This window comes from Gorilla gorilla, chromosome X (assembly GCF_029281585.2).
Source record: "Gorilla gorilla gorilla isolate KB3781 chromosome X, NHGRI_mGorGor1-v2.1_pri, whole genome shotgun sequence".
Classification (NCBI taxonomy): Eukaryota; Metazoa; Chordata; class Mammalia; order Primates; family Hominidae; genus Gorilla; species Gorilla gorilla.
Window position 1 is genome coordinate 79,436,321 of NC_073247.2, and position 13,426 is coordinate 79,449,746.

A 13,426-nucleotide genomic window follows, 5' to 3' on the forward strand; every position below is an offset into this window, starting at 1 on the left:
TATGTCCCTGTCGATCTCAGCTCTTCTGCGTCATGGTGGTAACTGATGGGAAGGAGTACCTCTACCGCTCTCTGGCTGTGTGACCTTGGTGCTGCCATTTTCCTTCACTTAAAGAGCTTTAATTAATACCTGCCCTGCCACCAGCTCCATATAACATCATGAATTTGGCCAGTGGCTCAGATTTTGGAATTACATTTTTCTCCACTAAAATCTCAGTTCTACTATTTTCTTAGTCAGCATCTTTGGGAAAGACCCTTAACTTTTCCGACCCTCAATTTCTTCATCCATTAATGATAACAGAACCTTCATAAGTAATTTCTTATGATAACTAAATGGGAACTGACAGATGTGGAATGTCTGGCCCATAGTAGGCAAGAAGGAAAAAAAAAGTCCCTTTCTGATTCACCCTTTCCCTAATAGTGATACATTTTTTTTCCCCGAGATGGGGTTTTGCTCTGCCACCCAGGCTGGAGGGCAGTGGCGCAAGGATCTCGGCCCACTGCAACCTCCACCTCCCTGGTTCAAGCAATTCTCCTGCCTCAGCTTCCCGAGTAGCTGGGATTATAGATGCCTGCCACCGTGTCCATCTAATTTTTGTATTTTTGGTAGAGACGGGATTTCACCATGTTAGCCAGGCTGGTCTCGAACTCCTGACCTCATGATCTGCCCGCCTCAGCCGGGCATGATAATCTTTTCTATGTCTGCTGTATGAGGTCCCTCGATGGCATTGTGAATGGAGCTGGCCAGAGAAATCTTCCCAAGGACCTTGAGCTAGTCTCACCACAGAGAATCCTTCCAGTCAGGACAGGAATTGACCTTCCCCCCTCTTCAGCCCTCTAACCCAGAAGAGTCTTAAAATAAAATCTACAGGCCAGTGGTTCCTTCCAGTACAGCACTGCAATGCGAGGGAGAGTGAGCGTCCCCAGCTGCCCTCTCCCAACCCTGCCAGCCTGGTAGCCAAAAGCTAAGAATAACCACTAGGCTTTTGGCACAAACTGCTTTGTGGTTTTCAGATCTCCGCAAAGTTGCCTATGATGCCATCTTCTGGGGCAGGCCTTGAAAAGCCCCCTAACTGTTCGTCTCCCATCCTTAAACCCCTGCTGCCCTTAAGCAGTTGAATCAACTCCATGAGCACCTGCTCTACCTTCCCCAGAGCCCTGAGACCTTTGGAGCTTTGAAAAGTGATAATTAGTTGTTCTCTAAATCCTCATTTCCTTCTCTGCCTCTGAGTAAGCATGTGGCATCCCACCTCGGCTTCCTGGTCCAGTCTTGTTCATCTTATAAAAAGGCCTCCCTACAGTGTCAGAGGCCTAGACCCATCAAACCCAGGGCTCCTGAAACAATAGGACCCGTATTCCTCCTGTAGGAAGCCACTGTGTTAGAGCTCTCAGGGTGTCTACAAACATCTAGATAAGTGTTTCTCAACATGGATTCTGTTGACATATTGGGAAAAATAATTTTGTCATTATGTAGAATATGGTTAACATACCTGGCACCAGCCTACTCTATACCAAATAGGATTCCAGTCATTCTGACAGCCCAAACTGCTCCCACACATTTCTGACACCCACTGAAGAGGCAGTACTCTCCAGTTGAGTGCGACTAATCCCTGCCAGCCTCCCTAAGGTGCTAATGGGGAGCCTCAGACCCAAAGAGAGAGATAAGAACTTGTCCAATGTAGGTCAACCCATTTGCTGATCTCTTCAACACCAAGCTCTATTATCAGCCCTGTTTTTTTCTTTCTTTCTCTCTTTGTAGAGATCACATGTTGTGAGGATAATGAGCATGAACCTTAGCTGTGTGACCTTGGGCAAATTACTGAACTTCTATGTGCCGTAAATTTTATCTGGAGACTGCTGAAGAGTATTATAATAGCACCTTTCTACATGTCATTTATTGAACACCTGCTATGTGTCAGGCACTGTGCTCAGTGCTTTCCAATCTTCATTTCTCCTTTTATTTTCTCTCTTGCACTCCCACCAACCTTGCTCTCTTCCTAAATCCCATTCCTGCCTCATTTTTCTACCCTCCATTCTCCTCTCTCTTCCTTCCTTTAACTGTCTCCCTAGTATTTTTTCCCCTTTTCCCCCTTTCTTTTCCCCTTCCACCATGAATTTCTTCTCTTTCCTTTCCCCTTCTCTTTCCTCCATTCCCCACTTTTTCTGCCCCTGAGGCCTGCAGCAATGTTAAAGGAATCCTCATTCCAGCATTGTCATTTCAGTGGTAAAAAGATTGCAGCATTGTCATCAACAGAGGTGGGAAAGTACATTGGAGACTGGAGCAGGGCCAGACCTCAGGGTCAGCCAATCTTACTAAAAAATTCTCTACAGTGAAAGAGCTTGGAGCAACACTGTTCTGCTCAATTGATTTGTGATACCATCTAAACACTTCCTCTTTCTAGTTGGGCTTCAGCCTGAGTTGAATAATTCTACACCATCTGCCCTCTTCTCTCTTTCTCCAGGACAGCCAAGATCTCTTTGAGATAGGATGCTGAGCTTCCACCCAGACAATACCAGGCCTGCTCATCCTATGGAGTAGGCTAGTGGCTTGGAAACCAAAATGTCAAACCATAGCCTTTAGGCTCCATCTGGGAGGTCTTTGTCCTCACCACTTAAGTGGGTGTCAAATTTCCTTCCCTTTCTGCACATGCTGCACAATCAATTTCTGTCTTACACACACACACACACACACACACACACACACACACTATTTTTGAAGTGCTGAAAACTGGAAGGCCTACTAGCATGAGGATGCTGTGTCTTCTCTTAGAGGTATGCCATGGTCAGCCATGGAACCGAGAGGTTGCTCTTCCTTGAAAAGCTGGCCAAGCATTGGCCACTTCCCCGTATAATTTATAGGTGATAATGTGGTGATCTGTTCAGAAGTGACTATAATAAATGCAACTCACATATGTCTACAGTTTCCAAACTGTGGTAAGGAGCAGCCAGCATATGAGGGAATGGGCTCCCCTTCAGCAGGGGACATTTAAACTAGACATTCAAAAACACTCCCCGGCAGATTTAACATTGGAACTCATTTTGAAAGAACAATGTGGAATCTCCTTCGCTGGGAGTTTTTGAATAAGTATTAAATTTCTAGTATTCCAGGCCAGAGGCAAAGGGGTCAACAGGATGACCAAACACTTCGGGTCATTTGCAAATCTTGATGTCCTGATGTTAAGAGCTGACTACTGGGGCTTCTCCTAAAAATCCTTCATGTTGAGCTGCCTGGAAGGCAGGTTCTCGTTCTGGCTGTAGCTGAGATGTTAGAACTGTAGTCAGGGAGACCATGTGCCTCCCCCATTGTGTTCATTTGGTTAGGCTTTCCTGTCCCTGACTCAGAAAACAGAAGGGGCACAGAGACCTGGAAATTCCATGTGCTAACCCATATCCTGGCCAGAGAAGATGAGTAGTTATCAGGGTGTCAGGATTTTGGAAAACAGAGAGAGAAAAAAAACAAACAAACAGACAAACAAACAAACAAAAAAACCTTTTCCTGGTCCCTGGAGCACCAGCAGGAGAAACAGCAAGCTCTTCTTGGAAAACCTGGAGAGGGAGGGCAATCAGAGACATTCCCTCCGAGCTTATTGTAAGCTTCCCCTCATTCCTTTTTCCTCTGTGTATCTCCTTCCCAGGTACCGCATGCACAAGTCCCGGATGTACAGCCAGTGTGTCCGAATGAGGCACCTCTCTCAAGAGTTTGGATGGCTCCAAATCACCCCCCAGGAATTCCTGTGCATGAAAGCACTGCTACTCTTCAGCATTAGTAAGTGCCTAGAAGTGCAGGGAATGCCCCCTGAGGGCACAGAGATTCAGAGAGGACCACTTTTGCCATTAAAACATTATTAGGGAAAAGCCAGCTCCTGGACATTTCCCTTCTTCATTCCCCCTCCCCATCCCCGCTCTACTCTCTCTCAGCATCATTTTCCTAACAAGAAACAATTTCAGGACTAGAAGCCAATTTATTTGCTAGAAGTCAACCTCCATCGGATTCCCCACCTATCCCCAGTCTGTCTTTGGGACAAGGCCTTTTTGACTGGTTACAGCAGGTATCTGAATTTTTCCATAGCTTCTGCTATAGAAACAGACATGGGCCACCTTGTATTCTTTGCAGGGCAGTAGAGCAGGAGGCATTTCCTCCTGGAAAGATTTCCTCTTCTGCCAACAGGAGGAGATCTATGTAAGCAACTCAGATAGGATTTGTATGGCAGCCCAGGAACTTTTCTTTAATATCTTTTCTAAGAAGAGCCCTCTCTTAGCCCCTACGGAGGGAGAAGGGCAAAATTTGATATTCAAAGCTATGTGTTTTGGTTATCTAAATCAGGGTTTTACTGTGAATGACATAAAAGCTTAGGTCCTAAAAAATGAGTATCTGAGAAGAGTAGAAAAAGAAAAGGTTCAGGAAATTTGATTTACTTGACTCCTTTCAGATCGGATCCAGCTATCCTTTCCCCTGAGATCTCCCTGACAGACTGAAGGCCCCAAGCACACAGACTTCAACTAACAGGAAGCCAAGTAGATGGTTCCCTGTGGGGGTGGGGGTCAAGTCTGTGGTCAGAAAACTTGGTGCTTTGTCTAATGCTCCTTCGTGGGCATGCTTCCCCTCCCCATTCTGTCTTCATCCCACATCAGTTCCAGTGGATGGGCTGAAAAATCAAAAATTCTTTGATGAACTTCGAATGAACTACATCAAGGAACTCGATCGTATCATTGCATGCAAAAGAAAAAATCCCACATCCTGCTCAAGACGCTTCTACCAGCTCACCAAGCTCCTGGACTCCGTGCAGCCTGTAAGCAAACGATGGAGGGTGCTTTATCAGGGAGAACAGCCTGATAGAGCCAATGATAATATGCTTCTCTAGAGTCTGGCACCACCTGTTGGGAGGTGCTTCCATTCCCCTCTGGCTTTGAGTGTGGTCCAGGAAGAAAATGTGGTGAAGAAAAGAACACGGGTCACAGTGTCCCAGCTGGATATTGTGAAAGGGGTGGAGGAGTTGAGAACAGAGCAGTTGGGACTCAGGGAAGGGACTTGCAGCAGATGAATTCTCTAGGCAGACAAAACAGACCTGGATGTTTTTCCCCTCTTCTTTGAGTCATGTTCATGTGAGTTTGTCTGTGTGTGTGTGTGTGTGTGTGTGTGTGTGTGTGTGTGTGTGTGTGTGTGTGTCAGAGAGAGAGAGAGAGAGAGAGAGAGATGGAGTGCGGAGGCTTGGGTGGGAGCACAAGCTGGAGAAGTCTTGAGTCAGAGAGCTTACAATGGTATAAGACATCTCTTGGGAGCCCTCAGTGACTCCATGGAGACCATTTCTTTCTCTCTCTCTCGCTGTCTCTCTCTAACACACACACACACACACACACACACACACACACACACGACCTCATGGGGGAGGACCAAGGAAGGACGGGGAAGGGGGAGGAAACAAAAGGCTGAAAGACCAAAAATCAGAGGTTGGGGAAGAGGCTAGCAGAGGCCACCTCCTTGTCAACCCTGTTTTTCTCCCTCTTATTGTTCCCTACAGATTGCGAGAGAGCTGCATCAGTTCACTTTTGACCTGCTAATCAAGTCACACATGGTGAGCGTGGACTTTCCGGAAATGATGGCAGAGATCATCTCTGTGCAAGTGCCCAAGATCCTTTCTGGGAAAGTCAAGCCCATCTATTTCCACACCCAGTGAAGCATTGGAAACCCCTATTTCCCCACCCCAGCTCATGCCCCCTTTCAGATGTCTTCTGCCTGTTATAACTCTGCACTACTCCTCTGCAGTGCCTTGGGGAATTTCCTCTATTGATGTACAGTCTGTCATGAACATGTTCCTGAATTCTATTTGCTGGGCTTTTTTTTTCTCTTTCTCTCCTTTCTTTTTCTTCTTCCCTCCCTATCTAACCCTCCCATGGCACCTTCAGACTTTGCTTCCCATTGTGGCTCCTATCTGTGTTTTGAATGGTGTTGTATGCCTTTAAATCTGTGATGATCCTCGTATGGCCCAGTGTCAAGTTGTGCTTGTTTACAGCACTACTCTGTGCCAGCCACACAAACGTTTACTTATCTTATGCCACGGGAAGTTTAGAGAGCTAAGATTATCTGGGGAAATCAAAACAAAAACAAGCAAACAAAAAAAAAAGCAAAAACAAAACAAAAAATAAGCCAAAAAAACCTTGCTAGTGTTTTTTCCTCAAAAATAAATAAATAAATAAATAAATAAATAAATATGTACATACATACACACATACATACAAACATATAGAAATCCCCAAAGAGGCCAATAGTGACGAGAAGGTGAAAATTGCAGGCCCATGGGGAGTTACTGATTTTTTCATCTCCTCCCTCCACGGGAGACTTTATTTTCTGCCAATGGCTATTGCCATTAGAGGGCAGAGTGACCCCAGAGCTGAGTTGGGCAGGGGGGTGGACAGAGAGGAGAGGACAAGGAGGGCAATGGAGCATCAGTACCTGCCCACAGCCTTGGTCCCTGGGGGCTAGACTGCTCAACTGTGGAGCAATGCATTATACTGAAAATGTGCTTGTTGTTGAAAATTTGTCTGCATGTTAATGCCTCACCCCCAAACCCTTTTCTCTCTCACTCTCTGCCTCCAACTTCAGATTGACTTTCAATAGTTTTTCTAAGACCTTTGAACTGAATGTTCTCTTCAGCCAAAACTTGGCGACTTCTACAGAAAAGTCTGACCACTGAGAAGAAGGAGAGCAGAGATTTAACCCTTTGTAAGGCCCCATTTGGATCCAGGTCTGCTTTCTCATGTGTGAGTCAGGGAGGAGCTGGAGCCAGAGGGGAAGAAAATGATAGCTTGGCTGTTCTCCTGCTTAGGACACTGACTGAATAGTTAAACTCTCACTGCCACTACCTTTTCCCCACCTTTAAAAGACCTGAATGAAGTTTTCTGCCAAACTCCGTGAAGCCACAAGCACCTTATGTCCTCCCTTCAGTGTTTTGTGGGCCTGAATTTCATCACACTGCATTTCAGCCACGGTCATCAAGCCTGTTTGCTTCTTTTGGGCATGTTCACAGATTCTCTGTTAAGAGCCCCCACCACCAAGAAGGTTAGCAGGCCAACAGCTCTGACATCTATCTGTAGATGCCAGTAGTCACAAAGATTTCTTACCAACTCTCAGATCGCTGGAGCCCTTAGACAAACTGGAAAGAAGGCATCAAAGGGATCAGACAAGCTGGGCGTCTTGCCCTTGTCCCCCAGAGATGATACCCTCCCAGCAAGTGGAGAAGTTCTCACTTCCTTCTTTAGAGCAGCTAAAGGGGCTACCCAGATCAGGGTTGAAGAGAAAACTCAATTACCAGGGTGGGAAGAATGAAGGCACTAGAACCAGAAACCCTGCAAATGCTCTTCTTGTCACCCAGCATATCCACCTGCAGAAGTCGTGAGAAGAGAGAAGGAACAAAGAGGAGACTCTGACTACTGAATTAAAATCTTCAGCGGCAAAGCCTAAAGCCAGATGGACACCATCTGGTGAGTTTACTCATCATCCTCCTCTGCTGCTGATTCTGGGCTCTGACATTGGCCATACTCACTCAGATTCCCCACCTTTGTTGCTGCCTCTTAGTCAGAGGGAGGCCAAACCATTGAGACTTTCTACAGAACCATGGCTTCTTTCGGAAAGGTCTGGTTGGTGTGGCTCCAATACGTTGCCACCCATGAACTCAGGGTGTGCCCTGGGACACTGGTTTTATATAGTCTTTTGGCACACCTGTGTTCTGTTGACTTCGTTCTCCAACCCCAAGTGCAAGGGAAAATGTCCACCTACTTTCTCATCTTGGCCTCTGCCTCCTTACTTAGCTCTTAATCTCATCTGTTGAACTCAAGAAATCAAGGGCCAGTCATCAAGCTGCCCATTTTAATTGGTTCACTCTGTTTGTTGAGAGGATAGTTTCTGAGTGACATGATATGATCCACAAGGGTTTCCTTCCCTGATTTCTGCATTGATATTAATAGCCAAACGAACTTCAAAACAGCTTCTTTAAATAACAAGGGAGAGGGGAACCTAAGATGAGTAATATGCCAATCCAAGACTGCTGGACAAAACTAAAGCTGACAGGTTCCCTTTTTGGGGTAGGATAGACATGTTCTGGTTTTCTTTATTACTACACAATCTGGCTCATGTACAGGATCACTTTTAGCTGTTTTAAACAGAAAAAAAAAATCCACCACTCTTTTCAGTTACACTAGGTTACATTTTAATAGGTCCTTTACATCTGTTTTGGAATGATTTTCATCTTTTGTGATACACGGATTGAATTATATCATTTTCATATCTCTCCTTGTAAATACCAGAAGCTCTCCTTTACATTTCTCTATCAAATTTTTCATCTTTATGGGTTTCCCAATTGTGACTCTTGCCTTTATGAATATATGTTTTTCATTTGCAAAAGCCAAAAATCAGTGAAACAGCAGTGTAATTAAAAGCAACAACTGGATTACTCCAAATTTCCAAATGACAAAACTAGGGAAAAATAGCCTACACAAGCCTTTAGGCCTACTCTTTCTGTGCTTGGGTTTGAGTGAACAAAGGAGATTTTAGCTTGGCTCTGTTCTCCCATGGATGAAAGGAGGAGGATTTTTTTTTCTTTTGGCCATTGATGTTCTAGCCAATGTAATTGACAGAAGTCTCATTTTGCATGCGCTCTGCTCTACAAACAGAGTTGGTATGGTTGGTATACTGTACTCACCTGTGAGGGACTGGCCACTCAGACCCACTTACCTGGTGAGCTAGAAGATGAGGATCACTCACTGGAAAAGTCACGAGGACCATCTCCAAACAAGTTGGCAGTGCTTGATGTGGACGAAGAGTGAGGAAGAGAAAAAGAAGGAGCACCAGGGAGAAGGCCCCATCTGTGCTGGGCAGCAGACAGCTGCCAGGATCACGAACTCTGTAGTCAAAGAAAAGAGTCGTGTGGCAGTTTCAGCTCTCGTTCATTGGGCAGCTCGCCTAGGCCCAGCCTCTGAGCTGACATGGGAGTTGTTGGATTCTTTGTTTCATAGCTTTTTCTATGCCATAGGCAATATTGTTGTTCTTGGAAAGTTTATTATTTTCTTAACTCCCTTACTCTGAGAAAGGGATATTTTGAAGGACTGTCATATATCTTTGAAAAAAGAAAATCTGTAATACATATATTTTTATGTATGTTCACTGGCACTAAAAAATATAGAGAGCTTCATTCTGTCCTTTGGGTAGTTGCTGAGGTAATTGTCCAGGTTGAAAAATAATGTGCTGATGCTAGAGTCCCTCTCTGTCCATACTCTACTTCTAAATACATATAGGCATACATAGCAAGTTTTATTTGACTTGTACTTTAAGAGAAAATATGTCCACCATCCACATGATACACAAATGAGCTAACATTGAGCTTCAAGTAGCTTCTAAGTGTTTGTTTCATTAGGCACAGCACAGATGTGGCCTTTCCCCCCTTCTCTCCCTTGATATCTGGCAGGGCATAAAGGCCCAGGCCACTTCCTCTGCCCCTTCCCAGCCCTGCACCAAAGCTGCATTTCAGGAGACTCTCTCCAGACAGCCCAGTAACTACCCGAGCATGGCCCCTGCATAGCCCTGGAAAAATAAGAGGCTGGCTATCTACGAATTATCTTGTGCCAGTTGCCCAGGTGAGAGGGCACTGGGCCAAGGGAGTGGTTTTCATGTTTGACCCACTACAAGGGGTCATGGGAATCAGGAATGCCAAAGCACCAGATCAAATCCAAAACTTAAAGTCAAAATAAGCCATTCAGCATGTTCAGTTTCTTGGAAAAGGAAGTTTCTACCCCTGATGCCTTTGTAGGCAGATCTGTTCTCACCATTAATCTTTTTGAAAATCTTTTAAAGCAGTTTTTAAAAAGAGAGATGAAAGCATCACATTATATAACCAAAGATTACATTGTACCTGCTAAGATACCAAAATTCATAAGGGCAGGGAGGGAGCAAGCATTAGTGCCTCTTTGATAAGCTGTCCAAAGACAGACTAAAGGACTCTGCTGGTGACTGACTTATAAGAGCTTTGTGGGGTTTTTTTTTTCCCTAATAATATACATGTTTAGAAGAGTTGAAAATAATTTCGGGAAAATGGGATTATGGGTCCTTCACTAAGTGATTTTATAAGCAGAACTGGCTTTCCTTTTCTCTAGTAGTTGCTGAGCAAATTCTTGAAGCTCCATCATTGCATGGTTGGAAATGGAGCTGTTCTTAGCCACTGTGTTTGCTAGTGCCCATGTTAGCTTATCTGAAGATGTGAAACCCTTGCTGATAAGGGAGCATTTAAAGTACTAGATTTTGCACTAGAGGGACAGCAGGCAGAAATCCTTATTTCTGCCCACTTTGGATGGCACAAAAAGTTATCTGCAGTTGAAGGCAGAAAGTTGAAATACATTGTAAATGAATATTTGTATCCATGTTTCAAAATTGAAACAAAATTGAAACTATATATATATATATATATATATATATATATAGTGTGTATTCTGATAGCTTTAACTTTCTCTGCATCTTTATATTTGGTTCCAGATCACACCTGATGCCATGTACTTGTGAGAGAGGATGCAGTTTTGTTTTGGAAGCTCTCTCAGAACAAACAAGACACCTGGACTGATCAGTTAACTAAAAGTTTTCTCCCCTATTGGGTTTGACCCACAGGTCCTGTGAAGGAGCAGAGGGATAAAAAGAGTAGAGGACATGATACATTGTACTTTACTAGTTCAAGACAGATGAATGTGGAAAGCATAAAAACTCAATGGAACTGACTGAGATTTACCACAGGGAAGGCCCAAACTTGGGGCCAAAAGCCTACCCAAGTGATTGACCAGTGGCCCCCTAATGGGACCTGAGCTGTTGGAAGAAGAGAACTGTTCCTTGGTCTTCACCATCCTTGTGAGAGAAGGGCAGTTTCCTGCATTGGAACCTGGAGCAAGCGCTCCATCTTTCACACAAATTCCCTCACCTGCGATTGAGGTGCTCTTGTTACTGGGTGTCTGTGTGCTGTAATTCTGGTTTTGGATATGTTCTGTAAAGATTTTGACAAATGAAAATGTGTTTTTCTCTGTTAAAACTTGTCAGAGTACTAGAAGTTGTATCTCTGTAGGTGCAGGTCCATTTCTGCCCACAGGTAGGGTGTTTTTCTTTGATTAAGAGATTGACACTTCTGTTGCCTAGGACCTCCCAACTCAACCATTTCTAGGTGAAGGCAGAAAAATCCACATTAGTTACTCCTCTTCAGACATTTCAGCTGAGATAACAAATCTTTTGGAATTTTTTCACCCATAGAAAGAGTGGTAGATATTTGAATTTAGCAGGTGGAGTTTCATAGTAAAAACAGCTTTTGACTCAGCTTTGATTTATCCTCATTTGATTTGGCCAGAAAGTAGGTAATATGCATCGATTGGCTTCTGATTCCAATTCAGTATAGCAAGGTGCTGGGTTTTTTCCTTTCCCCACCTGTCTCTTAGCCTGGGGAATTAAATGAGAAGCCTTAGAATGGGTGGCCCTTGTGACCTGAAACACTTCCCACATAAGCTACTTAACAAGATTGTCATGTAGCTGCAGATTCCATTGCCCACCAAAGACTAGAACACACACATATCCATACACCAAAGGAAAGACAATTCTGAAATGCTGTTTCTCTGGTGGTTCCCTCTCTGGCTGCTGCCTCACAGTATGGGAACCTGTACTCTGCAGAGGTGACAGGCCAGATTTGCATTATCTCACAACCTTAGCCCTTGATGCTAACAACTGTCCTACAGTGAAGTGCCTGGGGGGGGTTGTCCTATCCCATAAGCCACTTGGATGCTGACAGCAGCCACCATCAGAATGACCCACGCAAAAAATAAAAAAATAAAAAGTCCCCTCACAACCCAGTGACACCTTTCTGCTTTCCTCTAGACTGGAACATTGATTAGGGAGTGCCTCAGACATGACATTCTTGTGCTGTCCTTGGAATTAATCTGGCAGCAGGAGGGAGCAGACTATGTAAACAGAGATAAAAATTAATTTTCAATGTTGAAGGAAAAAAAGAAATAAAAAAGAAGAGAGAGAGAAAGAAAGCATCACACAAAGATTTTCTTAAAATAAACAATTTTGCTTGAAATTTCTTTAGATGGGGCTCATTTCTCACAGTGGCACTTGGCCTCCACTGGGCAGCAGGACCAGCTCCAAGCGCTAGTGTTCTGTTCTCTTTTTGTAATCTTGGAATCTTTTGTTGCTCTAAATACAATTAAAAATGGCAGAAACTTGTTTGTTGGACTACATGTGTGACTTTGGGTCTGTCTCTGCCTCTGCTTTCAGAAATGTCATCCATTGTGTAAAATATTGGCTTACTGGTCTGCCAGCTAAAACTTGGCCACATCCCCTGTTATGGCTGCAGGATCGAGTTATTGTTAACAAAGAGACCCAAGAAAAGCTGCTAATGTCCTCTTATCGTTGTTAATTTGTTAAAACATAAAGAAATCTAAAATTTCAGATGAATGTCAGCAGAGTTCTTTTAATTAGCTCTTTTTATTGGCTGTTTTTATTGAAGTCAAGAGTTGGTATCATGCCCGGTTGCGTTTTATGCTATTTTGATTTTCATATATTTTTAAAAGTCTTTGCACAAGGCTTACAAATTTGCCCTGTGGTGGCCTTAGCATAAGCTGACCTGGGACCACCAAAATAACAAGGAATTTGGGCTAGAAAGCACAGATGGACACTGGTGGCCCATCACCACTTCTCTTGAAAAACCCCAAACTCGTCAGCTGGGGAAAAGCCACACAAAGCCCAGCTGCCCACCTTCACATCCTTATCCTTGTAGGAGCATAAAATGGTATCATCACTGCCCAGTTCTAACCAAGCTTCAGTTAAAGAATGGGTACCTTCACATCCTCACTATTTTTCAGGGGCCTTACCATCCTTGACCACCCAAATAAAATCTAAATCAGCCTTCTTTTGGGTTCTTCAGTTCTAGCAAGGCCTCTTCTTGTGGCCTCTCAGTATTAATACTTATGAGGTTGCAGATTGAATTTTTGGGCCTGAGATACAAGCCATCAATGAGGTGTGACAAAGCATGTCAATGAATAATAAGAAAATTATCTATTCTTCCATATCCTCCCCTGTAATAAGGGTTGTCAGAATGCCTTCTTTCTGGGCTGGGTTGAGGATTCAGTGAGAACATATGTGACACAGCTGGTGGGCTATTAAGCTCTGGCTTTGCTCCCTGTTAAAATGCCAGAACCCTTGAGAGGGATCCCACATGGAGCCATGTTTATCACTGACCACCTTAGAATGGATGGATTTCTCAGATTTTTCCTGAGATCAATGCTTGATGGAGAGGAGAGGAGAACAATAGATTCTTGGGATGTGTGTTATGCATGTGTTTAAGTAAGAGACAGAGAGTATGTTTATTTGCAGGTTGTGTGTGTAAAGTCAGAGCCTGCCTCCAGAGGAT

General features: G+C 44.0%; 1 protein-coding gene across 1 annotated transcript in view; it reads left to right on the top strand.

Moving 5' to 3' along the window:
- AR (androgen receptor) overlaps positions 1-12,240 on the top strand; it is a 183,824-nt gene extending 171,584 nt beyond the window's left edge. Inside the window, exons 6-8 of the mRNA XM_019019731.3 lie at positions 3,635-3,765; positions 4,632-4,789; positions 5,519-12,240. Coding sequence (XP_018875276.1) covers positions 3,635-3,765; positions 4,632-4,789; positions 5,519-5,674 — 445 coding nt within the window. The 3' untranslated portion in view covers positions 5,675-12,240. The remainder of the gene's footprint in view (positions 1-3,634; positions 3,766-4,631; positions 4,790-5,518) is intronic.
- The last annotated feature ends 1,186 nt before the right edge of the window (positions 12,241-13,426 follow it).